Consider the following 27,594-nt stretch of genomic DNA (forward strand, 5'->3'; position numbering starts at 1 on the left):
TCGGTGTGTCAAGATGGCCGCCGCCGGTGGCGCGGTGTGCGGGTTGCTGTTGCGCATGCGGGCGCGCACGCGTGGTATGCTGTGGCGGGGAGGTATGAGATCGGAAGGCGGTTGTCAGCACAGTGCCAACTAAACTACGTCCATCAACGGCAAGGAGGGAAATGAGAGCGCACAGAAAGGGCACCGTGAGCACTGTGCCTGAGTCTTGGAGGAGGTTGGCTCTGCAATGTGTCGTGCTCCTTCAGCATCGCGACCGTTTTTGCAATGGCTGTGGATACCCTCCTCTTTTGCTTTTTAGTGTTGATCCTCTCACAGCCACCTCCCGTGTTTCCACTGTGCTCTTCTGAGACATAAACGTTCATTGCTTTATTTTCAGCAGAAGCACCATGTTAGCCACTTGCACAAGCTAAAGAAGCGTGAAGTGAGATGCTTCTGTTCCTCAGAACCTGGCTGCACTAATTGATGCTTGTTAGTTAATCAGCTAATAAGCATTTCTGCTGCCGTTCTGACAATTTTTCCTTTGAATTTTGTAAGTCATGCCACAGGTTCAGACATGCTCTGCCCACAGCTCTCAATATTAAACAGGAGAAACTGAGAAACAAAAGGCTGAAATGGTATGCAGAGCTTCCATGTTGGCCTGTGCCCATTTCAGATGGCCCAAGTCCACTGTCTTATTTTTGTAATAAAAGGGAAATTATTTGATGAATGAATTTCTGTGCTATTTTGATTTTCTTTTGTCTGTAGGGGAGGGAATTCCAGTAATCAAATCAATCCAGTATGAAACTGACCTCAGACCAGAGTTCCTCTGGTCAAGGCACTTTACAAAAATAGTATGGAAATCACTGAACCATAAAATGGTTTAGGTCAGAAGAGACCTTGAAGATCACTGATTTCCCACCCTGTGTCATGGGCAGGGCTGCCACCCTCCAGAGCTGAGGTTGCCCAAAGCCCCATCCAACCTGGCCTTGAGTGCCTCCAGAGATGGGGCACCCACAGCTCTCTGTGCAGCTGTGCCAGTGCCTCACTGCCCTCTGAGTAAAGAACTTCTTCCTAACATCTAACCTAAAGCTTCCTTCTTTTACTTTAAAGGCATTTCCCCTTGTCCTGTACGAAGTCGCTCCTCTTCCTGCTTATAACCTCCCTTCAAATACTGGAAGGCTGCAATGAGCTCAACCTGGAGCTTTCTGCAGGCTGAACCAACCTAACTCCCTCAGCCTTTTTATGCAGAAAAGGTACTCCAGCCCTCCAATCTTTGTGGCTCTCCTTGGGACCCACTCCAGCAGCTCCAGATTCTTCTTGTACTGGGGGCCCCAGGTCTGGATGCAGTACTTCTGTGCTTACAAGTTTGAATAAATGGTTGTGTACAAGAGTTTTGGCTTTCAGCATGGTTCACTTTATCGGAATTGGTAACTTTTATTAGTCTAATCCTTTAAAAAAAGACTATACAATATAGTGACAAAAGAAAGTTCTTTGTCAGTATTAAGTAGCTGAAAATATGATTTTCATGGTTTTCATGATATCAACATAATTTTGCAATTCAAGTACCCCACACACATGTGGTCAATGTAAAAAATAATAGAAAGAATTTCACCAAAGAAGTCAAACTATTGAGAGCCCTAATGGTAAAATTTATCTTGAGAAACTTGAAACTTAATGTAGCTCTGGACCTGTTGACCTGCAGTCAACTTCCCATGGCAGGGGAAGACTATAAAAAGTAAAGGTCTCTTTGGATCATTTGCATGCCTTATGGAGTATTTTTTTCTGAAAGCTGAGTGCAGTAATAAAGAGTGAACCAGTGGACCTTTTCCAGTGTTTTTCTTTCTATACTTACTACTGCAAAGAGTGTGTTTTATAAAATATAAAAAATATACATTAAGCTGTAGGATTCTGATATTTTGAATGGAAGAAGTGGTAGGATGAGCAGATGGGCATGGAGAAAGCAGTATCATCAGGAGATCTGAAAATCCAGGGTACCATTCTGAGTATGACACTGTCAGGATGTTCAAATCTAAGCCAGTGGAAAGAACTTCCTGGCTTCTTGCAGCTTGATGGTGGTCAACTTTACTCCTAAAATGTATTTGAAATTCTTTATACTGGTGTTGTATATCTAACACCTTTAGCGAAGCTCTGCTTTACAACATCTCAGGTTGGCTGCTGGCCCTTACTCAGCATCCTTACACAGAACCTTCATGTGGTTCTTAACTGCTCTACTCCTGATGAAAATCTTAGCCATACAGAGTGCAGGACCTTCCAGTAGGCTTTCAAGGATTTGCTACATTGCTTTAAGCCCTTTTCGCTACCACCATGTTTTCCTCAGTTTGTGACTTAAGAGATTGCAGTGTAGATTTTTATAGTAAGAGGAGGCAGTGGGGCCATTGACAGCCATTCTGTTTCCTAAGCCTACAGAAAGCACTTTTTTGTGCTGTCACTTAGCACGGAGGCTCACTCATAGTGCTTCTTGCATAAGGTCTCGTGAGTGTCACCATTTCTGTGAATGACTCCTCCTCGGAAGGAACTGAATATGTCACATTCCAAAGTGGCCATCTAACTGTTACTGGACATGAAAAAGCAGCACCCAGTGCTGCCTGTCAACATCAAAGTAGGGAAGCTGTCTCTATTTAGGATGACCCAGCAGCACTGCATGGTATACAACTACACAGGCAAGATTATAGGTATGATGCAATGCCATGTGGGCTAGTAGGTGAGAAAATCATAGAATCATAGAATCATAGAATCACCAAGGTTGGAAAAGACCTAAAAGATCATCCAGTCCAACCGTTCACCTATTCCCAATAGCTCCCACTAAACCACATCCCTCAACACAACATCCAGCCTTTCCTTGAACACCCCCAGGCTCGGTGACTCCATCACCTCCCTGGGCAGTCCATTCCAGTGCCTGAGCACCCTTTCCAAAAAGTAATACTTCCTAATGTCCAGCCTGAATCTCCCCTGCCGTAGCTTGAAAACATTCCCTCTGGTCCTATCACTAAAAATACCCCCAAACAGAGTAATTGTGAACATGTCTGCACAAATCTAAAAGCAGTTTTGCTGCAAAGGATAATCCAAAAAAGGGATTGCTTACTGTGATTGATTATATCAAACACTGCAGAGTAACATCTGATATATGATTACATGTTACCTTAGGCAAACCCACTTGTATTAATTGTGTGTATGATCCTTGTACAGGTAGAACCTAGGAAAGGTGTCATAAAAAGCACAGCTTCCAGTGGGGGCAGGTGCATGTCCTAGGCAGCACAGGAAAGAGTTCTTCCATTATTATCTGCAATTGCCATGAATTGGGATAGTGTCTTCATTTTGCTGTTAATAGGTAACTGCATGCCAGAATTGGCATCCAGGAATCTACTCATGGGAAATCTGTCTACTATGCTGGTAGAAAAAACACTCTACTGTATCATTTATTTTGCTTTCCTTCATCATTCTTGACCAAAGATCAAAGTACTCCTCTACTGGAAGCTGTAAAAAATTTGACAGAGGTGTTCGAATCAGGAATGTCCTTCAGGACATCCTTCAGGACCAATTGGTCGCTATACCGTCTTTCCTCCAGAGCTGTCAGCTATGATGTGAGAACCTTAGATTGGAGAGGATCCTGAGTTGCAGAATATATGATCTTACATATCTTAGGCAATCATGTCCTATGTAAGATTTTATGAGTTTATCAAGGAAATGTTACGGTCCTTGAAGATCAGACTACCTTTCACAAGTACCTGCTTTTGTTCTTTATATATTTCTTTTCACTACTGAACTACTGAGAGCTATGTGCAGAGCAAAATTCTTTGGAGTTACACCTCAGAAACAGAGTTTGATATCTTTGCATTAGCAACACCCTTGCAATTCTTAGCTGTGAGGCCAGTGTGCAGTGTGAGAACACCAACTTTGTTAAATAAACTTTGTTAAAAGTGAATCAAGTAGTCCTGGTTCAGGTGCTAAGACAGGACAGTTACAGCAGTCAGGAATGCAAACTAAATGGATTAAAACAGTGGGAAGTGTGTGTCTGTTTTCCATCAGTTCATCAGACAACTGCCTTTCAACATAATTATACATCATCAATGAGTTCTGTGTAGGCACTGCAGCTATGGGTGTTGGTTTGGTTTGGTTGTTTTTTCTGTGGCCCAGCACAGATTAGTAGCTCTCTGGCAGCTACACTCCAAGGCTTTCTAGTGGCAGTAGGGAGCAGAAGATCACCTGCTTTTATGTCCTTTAGCAAACTTCTCTGTGTCATTTGTTGGATACTTTAAGCATTCCTGGCAATATCTCCTTCCCAGTAACCATATAAATGTTGTACTCCTTTTCCCTTGAGTGATTTTCTGTATGGAATATCATTGTATAGGAAGGGTTAAAAACATGAAGCTATTGAGTCATTTTGATTTGATATTGCAGAGCGAGCTGCAGAAAGCATACCTATTCCTGAGCGTGCTGCTGAGGAACTGGAAGAAACGGAACAAGGAGGAAACTGAAAAGTCTAATCCCAGTTCTGTGCTAACAGCAGAGAGATTGTGAAACTAAATGCTCTTCCTGGAGTGCAGGTTGGGTTTATGCTGTTTTTTACTGTTGCGTTTGAGAACTGTTTGTTTTGTGTTTCTTAACTATTCTTCGCTGAATTTTTGGAAGTGAAAAAAATTCTTTCATGGGCAGTGATTGAAAAGTTTGTTCAGGGCCAACACAAGACATTGACAGCATTCTTTCTCAGGGATATTCTAAAGGTTGATCAATTTAAGATGGTGTGTTTTATGGCTGTGTTAAATGTGTTAAACAAGACAATAATAGTGACTTTTTTTTTTTTTTTGTATCAAAGGCTTTGATTCTCAGTCAAATTTCAGCTGTTATCTTTATTGCAAGTTTCATTTAAGCTGTTTTGCAGACTTCACAAGGCAGAACTCTAATATCTGCATTCCAGTGAGAAGAGTACTTCATCAGGGTGAGACAAGTACACAGACTGAAGCAAAACAGTTTTTCATCTTTTTTCTTTATTTAAGATACTTGAACACTCTATCTCTGAAAAGACAAAAGAATTAAGAGAATTATTTATAGAGAGGAGTTGCTTGATACGTGCTCAGTTACTGAAGATAAAAATCAGAGCAATTTGTCTATCATCTGTTGTCATCAGCAATGAAATTGGCAGCTCTGATTTAGATTATCAGGCAGCTGATATCTTCCACCTCCTTAGTTTTGTCTGCTGTGGTCATCTGACTAAGCTTGTACAATCAACCCTGGCATATAACAGAGGCTTTGGTCTTTGATGAAATTGAGAATATCAGCCTTGGAGTGTGAATGTAAAGCTTGTTGATTTGAGAAAACAATATGAAGTGATGCCATCTTCTAGCACCATGAAAGTTCAGTTTGTTCTTTGAGTTTCACACTTGGGATACATTTAAGATATTAACAAAAGCATGTAACTACAAAGAGAAGAAGTAACTAAGGTTGCTGTTTTCTGTTCCTCAGTGGGAGTGAAATTCAATGACAATGAGGTACCTCACCTATGTTAGTGCTGCTAGCAATCCTTTTAGATAAGTTAGGTAAATATCTAGTATATATCTGCCTTATTTAATGATAGAAAAATCTGTCTTTTTGTTTTTATATTGATTTTTAATTGACTCCATAGAATTAGGCTAGAAAAAGTGACATTTGCAAGAAAAGCTAAGACTTTTGGAAAAATGCTAGAGTTTGTGACTCCAGCTGGCTGTTTTACGTAACATTGCTACCTTAAATTCTTCATGTTGTGTTGATGAAAATAGAGAAAAGAAGCATAAAAACTAGAGATGGAAAGACCACGTAAAGAAGGATTTTCCAAATTTGTCTCAATTTGGATCATATTTTCGGATTTATCTGTTTTTTTGTTTGTTTGTTTGTTTTTCCCGAAGCCACTTTTTCTTGCATAGAATTTCTGGGGCGATTTCATGATTTTATGAAATTATTATGAAGTATTTCATGGTTTATATGATTTTCTATTATTCTTATCTATGATTTCTATGATTTTTAAGGATTCCTCCAGATAACTGTTATCAGAACTACACTGATAAAGAATTTTGTCTATTTTACAGTTCAGAAGTCCCATGAAGAGCAGTATTTTATGAGCTACTGGGTTGATACTGGATTTGTAGCTGTTCGAAGTCTGGTCTCATTAGTATTAATTCCAGCAAAGAAGTAAGACTATCAAAGGTTTGGAGGAGGGAGTTACGTGTTTCTTTGTTTGTTTTGTTATACATTTGTATGTTTTCTGGTTTTGTACATAAGCAGATATGATCACAGCCTTACACATTGGAAAAGTGTGATCCAGTCTCCTCAATGTTAAGGCCAGTGTAAAATCACCATAGACCCCTAAAAAAATTCCACTCAGCACTTGGTATACTTGAGTTATCATAAGAAACAACATTCAATTTCTAGGGAATCAAACAGTGCCTGTCACTGGTAGTGAAAATCATGATGAATGCAAGTTTTGAACAAAGAAACCTTACTTCTGTAAGTGTAAAAGAAAAAAGAAAAAAAACTGATTTGTCACTGCTTTTGTGAAGCTGTGTTTCGTGTTTGTGTCCCACCATGTAGTGTCTTACTTGCTTTGCCTTCAGACATGCTCGCTATACTGTAGTATGCCATGTGATCACTGTGTAATTCTTGTACATGTTTTGAATTAACCATTGCACTGCCCTCTTAGGAGCTGATTTGATCAGTGTTTGGATTAAGTCAGAAGTCTATCTATATGAAAAGGGTGTTGGCTTTTAGGAGGGCGGATATTTCTCAGCTGGTATTGTTCTGTCGTGCTCACTCTGCAGGAGCTAGGATATGGTAAAATAAACCAGCTAAAACATGGGTGAGAGGAAAGCACAGTGGAGCAGAACCATGCAGTCTCACCAATAGGTGATGCCTACTGGAGTGCTGTCCAGTTAATCACTGCTCCCACAATGACCACTCTGTGCAGTAAAATCACCAGCTAAACCTCTCATGGGTATCCACCCTTGTCCTCGTTTCTTGGAGGGAGCAATGACAGATAAAGATTTTTTGTGACTCATGGTATGCATCATTTACAATCACGTTTGCATCATAAATGTTCTTAACAGGTCCCAGTAACCAAGGTGAGAAGATGCAAAAGATGTGGTATTCTTTCCTGCCCTGTTTGCTCTTTTTACAACTTGAAGCTAATCCTGGTCTTAAAGTGAGAATTACTCAGAAAGGGCTGGATTATGGTATGTCTGTCATTACCACAAGTTAATTTACCATAAATATTCTATGTACAGAATATAGTTCTTTCAAAAGGGTGCAGTGTAGAAGTCTGGTCCTTAAATACCGAAACAGAATATATTCCTTTTGTCACCTTGCAGCAGAACACCCTTTGTCCCTTCTTTCTCGTAGTCTCTTTTTTGGACTCAAGGTACAAATTTATCCTCGAATTTGGGACCACATGCTCCTGCAGTCCAACAGTGTTTCTATTACACTTCTCTTATTTATCTACTGTCTTAGAACTACAATGAGATGGTCATATAATTGTTTCTTTTTAAAAAGTGCTAAAATCTTGATTGAAAGTGTGATACTGAATTGAAGATAATCAACATATAATTGAGAAAAAAGAAAGCTTATGATCTTGGAATGGGCATGTAACTGCACACGTTTACTGTCATTCTTCTATTTGAGGTGAGATAGAATCTGCATGTGCTGTTCTTAAAAAAAAAAATAAAAAAATCTAGCAGCCATCTGCTGTAATTTTGACCCCTAACAGAACATCAGCGATCTTGTACATGGCACTCCTAACCTCTAGAGTGTATTTGCCTTGCTCTTTATATTCAGGCTAGCTCTCATTGCCTCCTGCTGAAGGTGTAGTCTGTGGGTGTGGAGGGCACTCAGTACAATTTCAATTGTTTACAGAATTAATATTAATCATAAAGGTTAACAAGGTACTGATTCAGCAAAGGCTGGGTCATGCTAAGGATTAATCATTACTTATGTACTGAACACACTGACAGCTAGACAATGGACTTGTGAGATGAAAAGTAGAAGCTTGAGGCTTATGAGTTCAAGATGAAAGTGAGGATCAGGTCTACTTATTTCTCTGTATGAACATTGTTTTTAAGGCTTTTGGGGAGTTAAGAAGTGCAGGGCAAACATCAGTCATCCAAAACAGAACTGTTCTTTGTATCTCTTTATGAAATGCCAGGAAAAGCACTCCCTAGGAATCTCTGTTGCCTTTAGAAATGAAAATTCAGTCTGCTATTTCTTAATATGAGCCCAGCAGTAAGCATGGCTTTCAAGTGCCAAAGTTATAGACTAACCCTGGGTTAGCCGTTGGGGGTAAGAACAGACATTGACAGTGACTCTGCCAATGGTATTTCTTGTATTTGAAAAGTGTGGTGCCTGTCATAGAACCATAGAATTGCTCAAGTTGGAAAAGACTTTAAAGATCATCAAGTCCAACTGCAACATAACCATACTACCCTAACTCTAACAAACCTCTGCTGAATCATGTATTTTCCTTTAACATGAGATTTGAAGGCTGAATCAATAGATCCTCCCTCCTCACCCGTTCTGCCAGAACTTTGAGAGAGACTCCATTTGAGGTCACTGGCTGCTCTCATTTAGAACCATAAGTGAGCTTTAGGGTATTTATGTGAAACAGAGTCTACGTTTTTGCTTTTGAAGAAGGAATTTCCAGGGAATCATCATGAGTTATCATTTATTGTCATTGTTTGCTTTTTTAATTACTGAATTCGGGGGGGGGGGGGAAGGGGGAAGTTTTTTTCTTTATTCAGCAGCTGTGAGGCTCTAAAGATAAACTCCTGTAAAAATGTATTTGACATACCAACACTTCATATGCATATGTTCACACTTCTTACATAAGTAAGGACTATGCATGTTGGTCATCTTGTCACTTAACAGGCCTCTTCAATCAACAGGTGTAAGACAATCTGAGAGAAATGTGATGACCAAGTATTTCCAAGGTTATCCACACTGTGTGTGAAGTGAAGGAAGTATAACAGTTTCAAATAATTGGTAAGAGTTCTAGAATGTAAAATACAAGTCAAGATCACTGTGATCTTGAATTGAATGATTCATATGGTGACAATAGATGCAGACATGTAAGTAGTTGGAAAGAGGTCTAGGTAAGGGTTTAAGAATGGGAGAGTTTTCAGAACTATGTTAAAAGTGATTGAATTATTTGTCAGTATATCTGGACCTTTGCATGCCATAATCTGGCCTACAAGGTATCTGATTTCCTCTGTCCCATTGTAGGCAGGAAGATTGGGATAGAGCTACTGAAGCAAAGAGTACTGAAAGAGACCTTCCCAAGCTGGAGTGGGCAGGAGAGTTTCTCCATTGTGAAGGTGAATTATACAATCTCAAGGTAAGTGAAGAAAATGCATTTCAAAGTTTTAGGATGCAACACAGTAATAATTACACAGCCTTTTTTTATTATTGTTCAGTACAAAACTTTAATGGTTCATCTAACTGCTGAAAGTTTTAAAAGTATTTCACAGAATCACAGAATCATAGGAGTTGGAAGAGACCCCTGGAGACATCTAGTCCAATCCCCTGCTAAAGCAGGTTGCCCACAGTAGGTTCCACAGGAAAGTGTCTGGGTGGGTTTTGAATATTTCCAGAGAACAAGACTCCATAGCCTCTCTGGGTAGCTTGTTCCAGAGCTCGGCCACCCTCAAAGGAAAGAATTTTTTTCTCATGTTCATATTTTTTCCTTCTACCATGCTCAGAGATGAGCTTTAGAGGGCCTTTGAAAGAGCAGTTTGTCTGTTTTATTAGTTGATTTGTTTCAGAGTTTGGGGCAAAGGCAGTTGTACATGTGGATATGACACAGTGGGAAAAATGTATGGGATAAAGGGAAAAACTAGTGTTCTTAACCATCTGCTACTATGAAGGAGATGTAGCAGAGAAGGTGATTTGTTTGAGTTTCATGAGGGAAAAGCCATCACGAAACAATAAGATGAAAATGTGTGTATGGGGATGATGTATCTGAGTTAGTGGGGCAGGAAGATGACTTTTGCAGAATCTTTTTGTGTAGATTTACAATGGCTAAAATAGCATTTTCATTAGGTAAGGCTCTGCTCTTATTTCCTGCTGAGGAAACTTGTGTGCTGGGAACAGCCTGTGGAGTAAAAGATCTATGGAACTTTCTACAATATTCCCAAACAAGGAAAGTAATAGAAAAACACATTGTTTTACAGCCTTCATTTCCATCTTTCTGTTCAAGCTTTTTCAATATACTGTAACAAAAAAAAGCCCAGTAATTTCTGACCTTTTAATACTACTTCCAAGTAAAGTTCTGCTGCCCAGTAGTATTTTACTTCATTTTTTCTTCATATCAATTTCATTTACTTATAAATTACCCAGAGCAAAAAATAACAATCTGGGAGACTTCACATACTTTGTGCTGGATAGTACCCGCATCCTCTACTAACATCTGATATTTCAGTAATGTTCTAATATATATATTACTAATATTCATCGTATTATAGTATCCTTGGGACCTTAATTTTTGCACATCTGAGAAAACTGCACTTGGACAGCCTGAATAAGAAAAAACTATGGGGGGTGGTGGGATGTCTTACTGCACATCTTTCACTGTCTGCTGGGTGTTGATTATGGAGAATGTGGAGCCAGATTCTTCCTGGAGGTACCCAGTGAGGAGGTGGGTAGCAGACACAAGTTACATCAAGAAAATCTTCAGTTAGAAGAAAATTGCTAAGGAGAAGCAGAGCAAGAACAGAGAGGTTGGAGAATCTCCATCCTTGGAGACGTTCACGCTCAAATGAACAGGGCCCTTACTTGGCCTGGCTTGGATTAGGGCATGATCCAGAAGATCTTAAGGTTCCTTCCAACCTAAGTTGAAGTGATCCTCAAAATCACAGTGGATTCTCCCAACCAGTTATTCCCCTCCCAGTACACAATCTGATCTCACCTCACTGAAAACGGGATTAATTAGGCCAACCTTAATGTTGCCCAAGATGTTTTTGAAAAAGTATGTTCATTGTCACTAAACCTAGCTAGTACCTCCAGTCCCAGGTAAGCAGATGAAAGTCAGTTATTTCAGAGATCTCTGCCAGATAGCAGGAAACAATGAGGAATGTCCAGTTCATGATAAGATTGCAGCTGATACCTTTACAATGTGCAGCTCAGTTCAACACACCCATTTGCAACACAATGTCTGTGTATATCAGGAAAAATTGTTTTCATGGGGAAGTCTTTAAGACTTTATTTTCAGAATGAGGATGAAGGGGAGATGAGGAAGGGGATACAGAAGGGGAAGGAGAAACTTTGGTCTTCGTCAGCAAATGCTAGCATTCACACAACCTAAGTTTTTTAAATAGATGCAGCATCTGGGTATAACAGACAGACTTATTTTCCCTCAGTAAGCAAATTTCACTTCAAGGACTTTGTTTTTCTCCCAGTGGGAGGTTTTTGTTTTGACTGGGCATCCTTTTTCCCTAGCATTGTATTGAGGATGTTTTTTGCAAGGATGCTACTCAGTGTAATGGTACAGATACTTTTCCAAACTTCCTGGGAAATTCTTTTAACAAATCATAGACTTTGCCTTTAATAGCAGAAGAATTCAATAGGTCAGTATTCCTTCTTAACCTTTTACCATGCAGTCCAACATCCTGCTTCCTTTTCTCTGTAGGTTCAGAGTTGATGCTGTAGATATACCAGAAACTTCTGCTTCCTTTATTCCTGGCACTGGTGTTAGTCTGTCAGTGGCACATGCTTCTGCTATAATCAGTGCAGACTGGAGAGTGAAAACATGGCTACTGTAAGTACTGTACAGTGCAATTGGAGTTGGGAGACAGTTCTGGAGTGGAATTAGAATTGTAATTCAGAAATTTAGTTGCTAGTTATGATTCTACAATTCAAGTCACTGTGGATAAATGACTTGGCTTCCTGAGCCTGTGCAGTATGAGATTTTCTTCAATGACATCATCACATTCAGATTTTTCCACTTCTCTATCCCAGCATTTTTCTTACCTATCTTTATCACAACATTATTCTTTTTTTCCTAAAAGGGAGGGCTAAAACATCTGGGATATCAGAAAAGGTTTCAAGGTGCTAATCTCTACAACTGGGGTTAATAGAATACCTGCTAACAGCAGTAGGTGTTGCTCTGTTTGCAAGCCAGATAGTACAGCAAGATGGATCACCAGGCTGCACATTTCACAGTATGTCCTGATTTCAAAGGAGCACGTACATGCAGTTTTGCATTCAGTTTTAGTACTGGTGCCTGGAAAGCACTGTCACTGTGGTCCTAATCTGTGTGTAGTTTTCATACTGGCATTGTGAGGAAAAGGATACTGTGTTCAGCAGAGCACATCAGCTGTTCCCAAACACTAATTCACCTCTCCTTCTTGCTAAGGATAAGGACTGGGGGATGATCTAAAGAAAACAGCTGAAATGTAAAACTCTGAGGACTTCACCAACTGCAAAGGAGATGAGGAACTGATATGCAGGATATGGGGGGAGTGAGTCAAAGCCAGCTTTGGTGAAGTGCAAGCTTATGAAGGAATTTTCTTTCCTTTTTGAGGGACATAGGGAACAATCTATTATGTTCTGTTCCATATTATGTTTTGTACATAGCTGTAAGTTTAAACAATCCTGAATATGCCTTACTTTTCAACCCCTCCACTCCTTCATCCTAATACATTGCTTTCAGCTTAAAATAAGAGATCCCAACTGAAAGTCAGCTTTTCAAGGGAGACCCTTGACAACCCAGGCCTACTGGGCTGTATCTAGGGTCAGTAAGATGGGTTTTATCCCAGCTTTTCCAAAATTATTCCTGAGTTTCCAAATCTCACTGTATCCCTCCTCTGTTTCCACTGTGTCCCAGTGCACTCTGCCAGTCCCAGAATCTCATGGCAGGCAGTTTGCTCCTAAAAGGCTAGAATCAGAGAATCCGGATTCCTCCTAAAGAGCAGTTAAGGATGCAGCAACAGAGACCTAAGTAGCTAAAATTTTCCCCATCTCCCATGCAGCCCAAAAAGGCAGAAAGTCTGAGATCCTTTCACAGTGATCTATCACTGAAGTATGGGTAAAGCTAGTTTGGAAGCTCCAGAGGTCATTTTACTCTGCTCAAAGCAGATTGGTCAGCACATTGGGTGAACTATGCACTGGTGATGTTCAGGCAAGGATGATGATACCGTTACCTCTCCACATCATTTCTGCCAGTGCTGAATTACTCTCCTTGTGAAAATGTTTTTCCTAGTGGCTTGTAGGAAAAATGAGGGTATGAAGAATGGTGTTTCCTCCAGACAGTCACTTAATGCACTATATTGATTGAGAAATGTATTTGAAATTGGTTGTGGTAGGAGGGATTTTATGACAAGGAATGGTATTTACTGGTCTGGTCACATGTAGCCTGTGCTTTGGAGCTGGATTGAGATTATTCTCTCACAGAATCACAGAATCACCCGGGTTGGAAGGGACCCCAAGGATCATGTAGTTCCAACCCCCCTGCCTAGCAGGGCCACCAAACATACACATTTAGATCAGGTTGCCCAGGACCCCGTCCAACCTGGCCTTAAACACGTCCAAGGACGGGGCATCCACAACCTCCCTGGGCAGCCCGTTCCAGGGCCTAACCACTCTCCTAGTAAAGAACTTCCCCCTAACATCTAACCTAAATCTTCCCTCCTTCAACTTAAAACCATTTCCCCTAGTCCTGCTGTTGTCAGCCCTTTTGAAGAGTTTACTCCCCTCCTGGGTGTAGGTTCCCTTCAGGTATTGATAGGCTGCAATGAGGTCACCCCGCAGCCTTCTCTTCTCCAGGCTGAACAAGCCCAACTCCCTCAGCCTGTCCTCATAGGGGAGGTGCTCCAGCCCCCTGATCATCTTAGTCGCCCTCCTCTGGACCCTTTCCAAAATCTCTATGTCTTCTATGTCTTTCTCTCAGCATGACTGTGTTTTCCCACAATTGTTCTTAGCCTGAACAACAGAGAAGAAACCTGAAAGGTACATGGTTAGTGCTTGCTATTGGGCTGGGCTCTTTCTCCATAGTAGTAATAGTACCTAAATTTGCTAGAAATTGTGAATAAGGAAATTGGAGAGGGGTGTCTTAGTAGGGATTTTTACAGAAAGGAGAAAGAACGAATGTGTTTGGAGAAAGAATAAAAGGGATGAACATATACATTAGAAAGGGTTATTGAAATTTTTGACAGGAGAACAAGAATCAGAACAATTACAAAGTTGAGAACCACTAGGTTATATATTTGTTAGCTAACAGATTTCTAGTGCTGCAGTCCCGAAGGCCATCAGGATGACCTATCATGAGGTTCTGAAACGTCTTTTGTCACTGTGAAATTCTGACAGTTTTGCAAACTCTTCAAATTCTGCACAACACTGGAAAATTCATGTCCTGGAAACTCACACATCTAACCTGTTTTGAATGCAATGCATGTGCCTGATTGACTTTAATCACTAAAGAAAAACATCATTCACTCTAGATGACAGAAGCCAGAAGTCCTTTCAAAACTGATTTACAGGTAGTATCTTAAATTACTCCCTTGGAGGACATGTTTCCCTGACTGAGGTTTGTTTTTATTTTATTTTACTTTGTTTGTCTAAGTAGCAAAGACCAAGGAGGATTTACCCTGTCCATCTCAGAACTATTCATTGCAATTGTCTTCAAAGTATCACGGGACAGCACAGGCCACTTGTCTGTGTTGCTGCACAGTTGCCAGCTGAGCATCGGTAGTGTAAAAGTCAAATTAAATGAAGGATCTAGGTATGTATGCTAGGTATGTATAGAAGATTTTCTAATTACTCTGAGGGAAATAGTGGAGTTTGTCACATATGGGCCACTTTTCAAATTTTGCCTTTCAGAGATCCAACTAACTACTGAAAGATCAAATTAGATTTTTAAAGGCCTGTTTTTTGTGAACAGTCTCCTTTGCTGAGTGTATGAAGGGTGGTTAATCTACATTTCTTTGTGCACGTGCCAGAAAGTGAACTGACAAGATATGACTATATAGACTGCATTTGAAAAACTTGACACTTGCGTATATTAAAGAGTACAAGATGGCAAATGGAAATTTGCAGGAAGGAATCTAGACTCATTATGCATTTTGACAAGCTGACCTACAATTTAAGTAAAAAACTTAATATTTCAAAAGAAAATATGACATAATTTTTGTAGTTCTCCTTCTGATTTTCTAGAGAGCTTTTTGTTATATTAAAGAGAAAATGTGGCTGTTATCAGCATGTTGACATTAATATTCACAACTTTGCAGACTGCCTTCTAAATAGCTCCAAAGAGACCCAGAACATACAGCATTGGTACAGTCTACCAAAATCAGTAATTGCTTTTCATTAATCTAAATGACATTGATGCCCTAGCTTGGAATATTCTACGATTTTATATTTCAAAGACTTCAATCCATGATAAAAAGTGTTCGTGTTCATTTTCTTTTCTTCAGCTGGATCTATAGTTTCCTATCTGGTTACCTTGAGAAGGCCATTCATTCTAAACTGGAGGAAAATGTAAGTTTGAAAAGATGATTTCAAATAGTGAAGAGAGGAGTTGAAATACAGCCCTTTCATTGCTGACTTTTCTCTCTTTTCCTATAGATATGCCTAAATATCAAATACAAAATACAGTTGATGGATGCACAGCTTAGAAAGCAGAAGGGTGAGCTGCTGATTTGAGCTTTTTGAGTAGTTTTCACACTGCGCTGATTGTAGTGTTTTTATGACTTGCCAATCCATTTCTGTGTTCACAAAAAAAGAAAAAAGCAAAGAGGTAAAGACTGAACCATTGTTCTCTGCATTAGTCCATTTCATATTCTTAGAAATCTCTTGCAAGAACCTTATAGGCAATATTCAGATTTCTTCTGTCCCCACAGCAGGTCACCTGTAATCTTTCAGTTTGTTATAGCTAACAAATGTTATTTCCTTAGATTCTCAAGGAATTTTCCCAGTGATCCTTTATGCTCTTGCTACAGTGGACATAAGAAAATCTAGCAGTAATCCACTAAAAAGCTAACAAATATCCAGTCTTGCACTGTAGTTCTGCAAGATCTCACAAGCTTAGCACATCATGTTTTAAACTTGAGGTCAGTGAGATAACGAGATGACGCAGGAAGACAGAGTCACCCTATGCGTATTTCTCTTCACAGCAGTAGCAGTTCCTGTGTCACTCGTGTCACAGAGGCATGAAGACAGTTTATATAAATGCTCAAAAAGTGTTTAAGATTTTTACAACTATAATTAATAAGTATCCTACACCTTTTCTTTTTCTTCCTTTCTTCATTTTTTCTTTCTTTCTATTTTTTTCTGCAAGACTAAGAATACTTGTCTGTAGTTCTCACTGATTTGAATTCACATAATTCTCCTACGTTATTACATATATTATGTATATTTTATATTATGTACACACAGAATCACAGAATCATAGAATGGCCCAGGTTGGAAGGGATCTCAAGGATCATGAATCTCCAACCCCCCTGCCAGAGGCAGGGCCACCAAGCTCCCCATTTAATACTAGACCAGGCTGCCCAGGGCCCCATCCAACCTGGCCTTGAACACCTCCAGGGACAGGGCAGCCACAACCTCCCTGGGCAGCCTGTGCCAGCACCTCACCACTCTCATAGTAATACACATAATACATAATATATATTATTATGTATTAATGTCAGAGATTTCTTTCCAACTCTTCAGTTTGCATTGCAGATATAGCCACATGTTCAGAAGCAGACTTGTGTTTGTTTTCTTTCCCCAAAATGGCTACGTGCCAAACACTGGGAAATATTACTGAAAATCATGGTTATCAAGAACATTGTTTGGATATCAGGTACCCAAACAGTTCAGGCTCAAGATTGCTGAAGGCTGTGCCATCACACTGAGGAGTTCATAATCTCTGTGTGAATTCACCATTTCTCTTTAAAACCATCTAATTATTTATGCAATGTGAACAGAACTTACAATCCAATCAAAAAAAAAGTCAGAAGACAGATGTTGTATATGTGTACTTTTCAGAAAAATAAGTCTTTGGTCACATTGTCTGATAACAAACAAATCATCTTCAACACTGATACGGGTAAAATGCTAATGTCATCTTCCAAAGTATTTAGTACTGTTTTCCTTTACTGTGCTAATCATATAGAAGTTCAGTTCTCTTGTGCAAACACAAAACAATTAAGGGGATCCCGCCCTTGGTATTGTACTGCATGAGAGCAGATTTCTGAGGGGTCCATTCAGTTGTGAAACAAGAGAAGTAGGCCTGTAACTGGAGGAACCTTTCCCTTACTGCAAGTTTTTTGTTTTCTTCTTCCTTCTCCCACTATTCCCCCTCATCAGATTCATAATTTCTAGAACATCTTTGCCTTTAACTAAAAAAAAGTTGCTATGATGCTTTTGTAATAATGCCTATTTTGTTTTTATCTATTATTTTTTCTAGTCTTAAGCCAAATAGATGCCTTTGCACAAATAGACTATTCCCTAGTTAGTTCTCCAGCAGTCTTCAAATCACACATTAACTTGGATTTGAAGGTAATTTGACATTAATATCTCTGTGCTCTCAAAGTCTGTTCTGATACTCTTCTGCCTTTTTTCATTTTCTTTCACTACAGTCTTAGTCAGCTTCTCCACTATTCAGTTAGAAAAGCAATAAGGATTTGTGATGTTTCGAGTAACAGCTGTTTTAGAAACCAGACACAAATGTTTATTTAATATAGTAACTGCATTGGTTAATTCACCAAAAAAGTTCAATCCCTTCAGATGTGCTTTATAATGAGTGATACATAATCTATGATGCCTACCACTGTGACTGGGATGAGTCCATGTCTTGTATATGGAGAGGTCACACCCAAAAAAGACTTCTCACAGAGAAGCAACACACAGCAGTTCCATTCTCACTAGTTTTTCACCTTTTCTGGCAAGAGATATCCCAGCAACACTCAGCTGATCCAGCAACTTCAACCATCTTTGTAAGGTAGAGCATCACTATTGCTCTCAGTTGGCTTCAGTTTAGAAAGACATGCTAGAGTAACATTTGAAACTCTCTCTCTGCTTATTTTATTCAAGAAGCACCATCCATAAGAAAAAAGAAAAAGAAACACATCAAGGTTCTTTGGACACCTTTTGCAAGGAAGATATAAGCAGTTTAAGAGTATTTAGCAATATCGTTAATTCTGGAACTATAGCTAGTTAGAATTTGCAAGTTAAACTTCAACATGCTGACACCCATCATGAGATGACAGACGAGTCAGGTAAAGAAGTGATTGATCTTCAGTGTTCCTTGGAACAAGCTGATTTTTGGTGGTTTTGAGTTGCCGTTTTCCAGCTCTCAATCTTTTTTTATCAGGGTTAGGTGTTTCCTTTGTGTCTCTCTTTTACACTACTTTTAGTGCTTATCAGGAGGCGAAGAAGAGTTCCTGAAGAATTTCCTTCAGTGTCACTCTTAGATTAAGTCAACAACTGTATCTTTGCAACAGAAGAAAACTGTGCTCTATAGCATTTTTATTCTGACTCATGGTGGCAGTTCAGAACTTTCACTTGAGTGCTCAAATTCAAATTTTGAAAGGGTGGAGGCCAGGTTCTCTGTGATTCCTGTTTTGTTTTGTTTTGTTTTTTTCCAAAAGAACTTCAATTTGCTGATTTTCAAGGCATATAAGAAACTCTTGTTTGCTTTAGGTTTTACTTATTGTCAATTTTATCTTCAGGTTAAGAAGATAGGATAAGAATTTGCTCTATTCAACCACTACTAATGCATTCTGACAAATACAGATGCTTACAAGTAGAAATACTTGTTAATGACTCTTTGCAGGGCACAGTCTATCCAGTAGGAAATCACACAGACCCCCCCTTTGTGCCTGCTCCGTTTGGTCTCCCAAACAAAGGTGATTCCATGCTCTACTTAGGAGTCTCCAGTTATTTTCTTGAGTCTGCTACATTGGCTTACTACAGAGCAGGGGTCTTTAATATCACCATCTCCAAAGACGTGAGTATGATTTGTATGTAATGGAATTACAAATACCAGTAGCATGAATGGTCAGCAGAGGAGGCTAATACTTCACAGGCTGCCCAGGGAAGTAATGGAGTCACCATGCCTGGAGGTGCTCAAGGAATGTATGAATGTGGCACTGAGGGACATGGTGAGTGGGCATGGTGGGGTGGGTAGGCAGTTGGACTAGGTGATCTTAGTGTTCTTTTCCACCTTAATGATTCTATGATGCTGTGATTATGTTTGCCATGTCACACAGGTCTGGATCAGAATTCTGCTGCTTACATGACTGAACCAGGACATTTTTTTTTTTCATTTCATCATTTTAGATAGTCAAAGTCTCCCTCAGGCCTGAACTTACTGGCAGTTCTAGGCAGTAAATGGCAGAGATGAATGTCACAGAGCTGGTGTGCAAAGCATGCATGAAATAACCAAGGAAAGCTTTCCTCTGCATGAGTTCCAAACAACAATGGAAAGGGCAAGATAGGACAAAGAATACTTAGTTCACCATCTGCTGCATAGAGGCCCACAACACATGTACTGGCTGTGCTGAAAGTAGCAAAATGAGGCAAGAAGCAGGTACAGGGAAAGTGAATTTTCAGTTGTGAAGAACATGTAAGACTTGTCTCAGAAATGCTGTTTCCACAACAGCACTAGTAGACAGGGATTGCAAGAAGTTTTGCTTGATGAAACATTGCTAAGAGGGTATGGCACTGGAAAACATCATCACAGTGATCAGCAGAAAAAGGGTAAATAAGATTTTTGAGTCCTATCTGACATATTCAGTGTATTTCATCTGAGAGAGTCCCAAAGGCAGGAAGAAAGCAGGATGCCAGGTCTGTTCTTTCAAAGCTTAACAGGTACTCACTGTCTGGTAGGTGCCTCTGAGATAGATCCATGGGAAAGAAATCTTTCTCTCCTCTCTTCCACAGATTACTGTGGCTCCCCTAGGAATCATACTGGGTCAAGGAAATACTAAATTAAACACGGATTATTTAGAGTCAAAGTAAATAGAGTATGCTTTTTTCAAGGAAGCCCTCCTTTTTAAGCTCATATAATGACCTGACTTATTTCATTTGTTTACAGCTAGCTACTACTTTTAACCTAACTACAGCCATGCTGAAAGATTTTGTTCCTGAGGTGGGTACTTCTGCCTGTACAGATCTTTTAAAAAAGAGCAGTAGCTGATGTCTGCTGTGGATATTATTTGTGTAACATATTTGCAAAAGTTTGGAGAAGACAAGGAAGCTGAGTCCGTTGACAAGTAGTGGAAGATTCAAACATACATGTCCTCTCCTGATAACTCCATGTTCTTCCTAACTATATCACACTAATCTGAAGTCATTCTCTGTCCCCATGAGTGCCAAATTCACTCTCAGTCTCTGAAAAAGTTATAAAGACTATGTCCTGGACATCTTCTGCAAGGTCTGTCTCCTTTTATTCCTGTTGAAGTAAATTCATCTCTATTGGGCTAGCCTGACTTCACTATTTCAAGATACCTTCTAGCTGCAGGAAATTATATACAATGGGAAGTAATAGTCATGAGGAGCACAGTTTATAAATGCAACACAAGACATCAAGATACTTACAAGATGCTTTAAAAATACCTAATATGGCAACGTTTGCTATGAAGTTGGGACATTTTTTGTCCTCTAAGAGTTTATCTTTTTTTTTTTTTTTTTAATGACTCTCTGGAAGGCTGCTCTTCCAATTTTCTGTATTGTCATATTGTCAGGGTCATCAGTTTTTTTGTGCATGTTGGGGGGGAATTGTTCATTTCCCTCATTCCCTCAGTTCTTTATCATGTGTTACCAGTCCCCTCCTTTTGAAGTCCCTTAAATTATTTCTCCAGATATATCTAAATATATGTTGGTGGATCTAAAGCTTCTTCATTTGCTTTGTGGTCTCTGCAACTCAGCATGTATGCCATGCTAGCTTCAACATTTAAACAGGTGCAATAAAAATTGACTATTTCGAAGTTACTCTTGAGTTTAACAAGAGTATTGTTATATAGCACCTTGTTGTGAGATAGCCACAGAAACTGTAGTTTAAAAAAAACTGAAGCTGCAGGAACTGCACATTTAACCTTTTCTCTCTGAAATCCCACAGCTTGCTCTGCATTGCCCAACAGCATGCCCAGTGCTTCTGAAACTGATGGCTACATCACCACCTGTTGTCAGTTTGCAGTCAGACACGTGCAGACTATGGATCACTGGGTCTGTAGAGGTGTTTGCTGTTCTGCCAAATTCAACCATCCAGTACATCTTTACAGGGAATCTAGTAAGTAGCATGAACTAGAAGATAACATTCAGTGCCGAGACTGAACAAATTATACAGTAATCTTTCAAGTCCTTCTAAAATCAGACATCAGCATAATATACCATATACAAGTCTGTCACAAGTGTACATACTGTTCTGTTGCATTTCACAGGGAGAAAACTTGCACTACATACTGTAGAATTTAATACACATGTGCAGCAAGCAATTTATGAAACTTATTCTTCCCATGTGGGAAGTTGAGTGGTTCTTTGAGAATAAATTATAATATATATAAATGGGATTATCTGATGTTCCTAACTTGTTCCTTCTTGTTCAGTGTGTTCCCAGACATCTTTTCATTAGGTTGAAAGTGATCCAATTAAGTCAGCCATGCAGAGATTTAAATGACACTAATGATAAGGAAGGAATCAGGGCAGTATTATCACTTCACTCAGGTAATCCCTGCTGCACTCAGAAAGCAGCAAATTCACAAATGATTTCATTGTTTATACATACTGACTAAATATAATGTTTAGGTGTTGTGTTTCCAATGACAAAAAGCAGTTGCTGTGTACAGGCACAAATGTATACAGTCACAGAAGACTGTTCTGTTTTTTCCCCGCAGACAACAAGTACCAGAGGCAATTTGACAGTAATCAAACAGAAGCTGATCATCTCATTACTTCTGAAGAGGTAATTAAGGAAAATTCAGAAAGCAGAATTAATGTTTCAAAAGCTAGGACCCACCAGAACATCATTCTGTCTATCTAACAGCACTTGTTTCACCAAGAGAAGAGTAATGGTTACCTTCTTTCTCACAGGGGCTCTAAAATACTTTTGACTATTTAATCTATACTGTGCAGAGAAAATACAATAATACTGTGGAATAACCACGTCTCCTGTACAATGTGATATTACCCCTTTCTTAAGGTAAAATACCCTCCAAATGACAGTGTTCAACATATTCAATATCTTAAAGTCATTTGTTTAAGTCTGTGCTGATGCTAGAGAATGAAGTTCAGTTGTTTATTCTACACCCTTTCCATGTTGCTGCCTTGCCATGTCTGAACATCATAAACAGATGCCACCATGAAAATGCTTTAGAGGAGCAGTACAACAAGCTCTTTGTACACCTTTACATGCAGGAAAGGGAAAAGTGACACTAAATAGCTGATACTACTACATGCCATCAAAACACAGAATCTACAAAACTGTAGAAGTAGGTTGATTTCAGAAAGATCCCCCTGATTCCATAACAAGTGGATAGTCGTCTGTTTTGATAAAAACACTGTTAAGAATCAAAGTCTCTGGCAAAATTAAATATGTTAATCAGCACAAAATCAGTAAGAAGTTGCACAAATGAAATGTAAAGGAAATGCAAATTCTGACTACCTACTATACTTCTGGATTCAATTTTTGTAGACACATTTTGCAGCACTTTAAGAAAAAAAAGCAAAACAAAACAAAACCACGTATATTCTGTTTTCTGGAGAGCAAATGTGTGTTTCTTGAAGACTGTTCACTTCAAGCAGTGACTATGCAAAACCATTTTTAGTGAATCCTTTTTACTTCTTCGCTTTAGGCTCCAGTTCTCCCTGGTGCACTCTGCTGTTAGATTCTCTCAGGTAAGTTAATGGTTTCAGTGCCTAGGACAGGTAGCCGAGCCCTTCAGAGTTAAAAGCAGTTTAGCCAAAGTTGTTTCTGGACAATTCTCCATCTGAATTTGAAATACATCTGCCACTGCTCCTTCTGTTTTCAAATACATTACCTGTTTTGTTTGTTTGTTTGTTTTTCTTTCTAGTACGAGGAAATAACTCTGGGGGTGTTGTTTCCTTTGTCAACAGAGACACCAAATATTATTATTATCATGCAACATTAATTGAAACAGGGAGAAGTGTCTGCCTAGACTGCATGACCTGGTCTGCCATCACAATTGATTTTACTGGCTTCTGCATCCAAGCAGGACAAAGGCAGGCATGGGGCTAGCACTTCTTCTATCTGTTTCTGACAGCCAGCCTGAATTCACAGCTGCATTAAGCAGACATAAAAGTAGGAATAAGTACAAAGTCAAGCTTAAGCTCAGCTTCAGGAATTATCTTGAATCACTCCAAGCAAATAAAAGGAGAGTAAAAAACAGGGAGTAAAAGGAACAGCATGCCACTGGATTGGTCATTCATCAAGAATTGATCAGGGCAACTACAACAGCTCAACACAACCTACACCTTTAAGAGAAGGAAGGAAAACACCAAGCACAGCAGGATAAGACGGAACACCGAAGAGGGAGCAGTTAGTGCCACCCAGAACACAGTTCATTTCTGAAAACTCAGACTTGAAAGCTGAAAAGGAGTTAAACAGATTGCATTCCTACAGTTAAGGTTGAGTTCAGGTACTAAACACACAGGAAAAAAAAATCGTATTGCAAGAAAAATGAACACTGCATTGCTTTGTGTATTCACATCATCCAGGTGCCATTTAAAACAAAAAAGAATCTTTTTTTTTTTTTTAACCTGAGATTTTCTTTGCCAGTTTTCCTTCTTAGCAATGAAAGGTCTTGTTTCTGATCTTTTGTAGTTCTAACCCTTGCTTTTCAACCTCGAGAAGCAGTCCCCTGGGCATCATGCAACAATCACCAAGTGTGTTTTCCCCCTTACTGCAGGTCTCACTGGTGGAGAATTTGCTGTCTTACACTTTACGGAGGGTGCTGATCCCAGTAATCAGTGGTAAGGACTGTGGCCAGTTCCTGAGAGCAGTGGGTGGGAAAGCAAGACTGAAACCATTAAAGAGAGTGCACAGCTTCAAGGGCTGTAGTGTGAGAGGTTCTCTGTCAGTTTGACTACACCTGGACAGCTGTCTGTGCTGATCCCTCAATCACCTGAATCAGACAAAGGCTGGGACAGAGCGAGTCTCAGCTCCTTTCTAAACAGTGTGCATGAGTTTCCTTCTCATTGAAAGAAGTGCAGCCGCAGAGGTCAGACGTGCTTGAGTCTCATCTCAACAGAGTCAAGCCATAACGAGAGAATGGTACAGATCTGGGAAGCTCAAAAGTGCATCTGCATGTTGTGGCTTTGGGACAGTGTAACATTATCATTTCCCTCTGCATTTATGCTCTGCCTGCTACCCCAGGCAGGACAAAGTAGAAAATCAGCTCAGTGAGATGTAGAGAGTGAGGGATGATGAAGAAAGAGGTGAAAGTGAAAAGAAACATATGGAACAGTATAGAAGGTGCCTGTGGGATAAACAAGGGCAAGGAGACTGCTGAGGAAGGAGGTGAGATATTGATGAGGGATGCAAAAGTCAAATGGTTGAAAAAGCAAGTAGGACAAAACCTGGGGCTTGACCCAGGAAAGTAGGAATGGATGAAAATAAGAGGGACCCACAGGCTTAGATGACCATATAGAGAATAAATTGGAAGGAAGATGGCAAATAAGTCAGAGTGGGAAACATTAGAAACCACATCCCATGGAGTAGATGTCTGAAAAGGAGCAAAGGCAGATTGCAGTGTCGAACAGCTGAGAAATTTTGAGAGGTCTGTCCACTACTTTTTCATGGGAATTGTTGCTTCTTAGCAAATACAAGCATCACAGATACAGTGGTTACTGATTAAAGAGAAATCTTAAAACTAACTGAGTTCCTACTGAAAAATGCTTCTGAAGTATTTTATTATTACTTATAGATATATTTGTCCTTTTTTAAGATAAATTAGGAAAAGGATTTTCTCTTCCTAACTTGGCCCACACCAGCCTGGTTGGACCTGTAATAAAAATGAATCAGGTGAGAAGGTCTCACTTTTAGTTAAATAATATTGATTCTTTTTCAGTTCTGTAAATTTGTGCATATTGCTGTGTTGTGTCGTTCTAAAGATAGCTAATAGTAAAGCTTTAACTATACAGTAGATTGAAAATCCACACTCTGGATGAAAAATGTACACACACGCAGCCCACCAGACCAGGGAGCTTTGAGCATTTGTAGATTATAAAGGGTCCTCTACCCTTTTGGGGGAATCCCAGCAAAGTGAAAACACCACAGCAACAGCTGTGCTATCCCCAGCAGGTCTTAGGAGCATTAAATGAGCTCTCACTACTGTGACCTTTCCATAGTACTGGAAAGCTAAGATGCAACCTCAGTGTCCTTGTGGTTAGCATTACCCAGCATTGTGGAGGGCTGCTAACATCAGAGCCTATCTGTACCCTGAAGTCAACTGAATTTCAGGAAGCACAAAGCCATGATTGTTTCCTGCACTGCTGAGGGACTAATTGTCAAATCTACTAACACTGAATATGTCTGTCTGAAATTTAAGGTAATTTTACGTGTTCTTGTTTCCTCAGGGTCATCTTGTGATTTTCACTGATGTTCACTATGAACATGAACAAGGGGAAGATGAGGACCTTCGCAGACACCCCTAATGCCCCTTTTCTTTCAAAAAATAATAGAGAAAAAAGAGGTCTTTCTTCTTTTGGCTTGTATGGAATAGATGCTATAACATTAGAATCTTGGATCTTGGTCACTATTTTTGATGTTTCTTCACTTTTCATAAACCAAATCTGTTGGTTTTTTAATATAGTGGGTATAGCTGACTTTTATTGATGCTTTAGAAAACTTGTTTCAGTCTGATGGGAAGGAGTGACTGGGTTTTCTTGTGTTATAAACACCAAGTTTTATTAATTTCAGGAACCAGTTATTGCATTATTCAACTTATCTCCATTAGTGTTAGCGACGTTTTATGTGTAGAGTGAGATCTTATTTTTTGTAATATTTTTACAGTTTGTCCCTTTGTAACTGGATACCATGACTGGGAACAGATTTATGAAATCTAGTGAATTATCACAGAATTATAGAATCAAAATTTATGTTGAAGTAACCTCCAAGGGCCATCTAGTCCAGTGATCACCTAAGAACAGGACTGGTTAGATCACGTTGCTGCAGTCTGTGTCCATGTGAGTTTTGAACCTCTCCAAGGACAGAGATTCCACAACCTTTCTGGGCAACATTTTCTGCTGTTTAACCAGCTTCAGAGTGAATTTATTTTCCTGATATCGAATCAGAATTTCCCATGTTCCAACTTGTGTCCATTGCCTTTTTTCTCTGCACTGTGCACTTCCAAGAAGAGCCCAGCTCCCTCTTTTCTGTATCCTCAGATCAGAAAGTTGTAGAAAATAAAAAAATCTTGGCAGGCTCTCTCTTTTCCAAGCTGAACATATTTGATCTCTCATACTGTCCTAGTAGATCATGTTCTTCATCCTCATAACCATTTTTGTGATACCTGCTGGACTTGATCCAGGATGTCAATATCATTCCTGCAGTGGGGAGCCCAAATTGGACACAGCAATTCACAGTCTTGCAAATGCGAAATAGAAAGGAAGAAACACTTACCTTCATGTGCAGCTTTATGTTCAACCTTGCTGTCCACTAAGATTCACAGATCCTTCTCTGCATAGCTTGTTTCTAAAGATCCCCTAGCCTGGACTGATGCAGGGCATTACTCCCTCCCGGACATGAGGAGTGCACTCACTGCTCCTCACAGGTTGGTGCTGTGTACAAAGTCGCCAAGAGTGCATACTGTCCCATCATCCACACCATCAGTGAAGGAATTAAGCAGTGCTGATCGCAATATTGATTCCTCTGGAGCTCCCACTAGTTGCCAGTCAACACCTTGACTTTGCTAATCACAACTCTGATTCTGGCCACACAACCAATTTTCCATGTTCCTTCTCCACCCTGTAAATTACCAGTTTAACGAGACTAATGGAGACTGTTTCAGAGACCTTACTGAAATCAGAGTATATCATATCCATTGCCCTTCCATTGTCCACAGCACCAGTCAGCTGATCATAGAAAGCACTGAAGCTGGCCAGGTGTGCTCTGCCTCTGGAATACTCATGCTGGTTGCTCCCAATTACGTTATCCTTCATGTGCTTTAGAAATGGCTTCTAAGATATTTTACTCCATATCCATCCCAGGGTTTGAGGTGAGACTGACCATCTTGTATTTCCCTGCATCATTCTCTTTGCCTTTCTCGAAAGCAGGTGTGATGTTAGCCTGTTTTCCAATCATGAGGAACTTCTGACTGCCATGACTTTAATAGAGAGCAGCTTATTTCTGTGATCAGTCAGCCAGCAGCTTTGAGTGCTTCCTGTCTAGTCCCATGGATTTGTGTACATCCATGTGGGTGAAGTGATCCCAAACATTGGCTTTCTCTGCTGTGGTTTATGTCTCACTCCCACAGGCTCTGCAAGGAGCTGAAGGACCGGTGTGTCTTGATGACAGATCTTACTAGTGAAGACATCTTTTTCTACATCTCTAATCACAAGTCCCTAGCCTCCTTTGCAACGTAGCCACACTCCCCTGAAACTTTCTTTTGCTATTGATGTATTTACAGAGCCCTTCACCTCCCA

The 27,594-nt window shown here is 39.8% G+C and overlaps 1 protein-coding gene across 1 annotated transcript; it reads left to right on the top strand.

Moving 5' to 3' along the window:
* Positions 1–13: 13 nt before the first annotated feature.
* Positions 14–25,988, top strand: LOC125694570 (BPI fold-containing family C protein-like). The gene is made up of 16 exons (XM_048948067.1): positions 14–92; positions 7,074–7,199; positions 9,238–9,349; positions 11,639–11,767; positions 14,573–14,728; positions 15,420–15,483; positions 15,571–15,631; positions 17,399–17,490; positions 18,767–18,940; positions 20,030–20,083; positions 21,053–21,223; positions 21,828–21,895; positions 22,785–22,827; positions 23,859–23,922; positions 24,897–24,973; positions 25,528–25,988. Exons 1-16 carry the CDS (start codon positions 14–16, stop codon positions 25,603–25,605), a joined length of 1,548 nt encoding a protein of 515 aa, XP_048804024.1. The 3' UTR covers positions 25,606–25,988.
* Positions 25,989–27,594: the final 1,606 nt, after the last annotated feature.

Source organism: Lagopus muta, chromosome 1 (genome assembly GCF_023343835.1).
Source record: "Lagopus muta isolate bLagMut1 chromosome 1, bLagMut1 primary, whole genome shotgun sequence".
NCBI lineage: Eukaryota > Metazoa > Chordata > Aves > Galliformes > Phasianidae > Lagopus > Lagopus muta.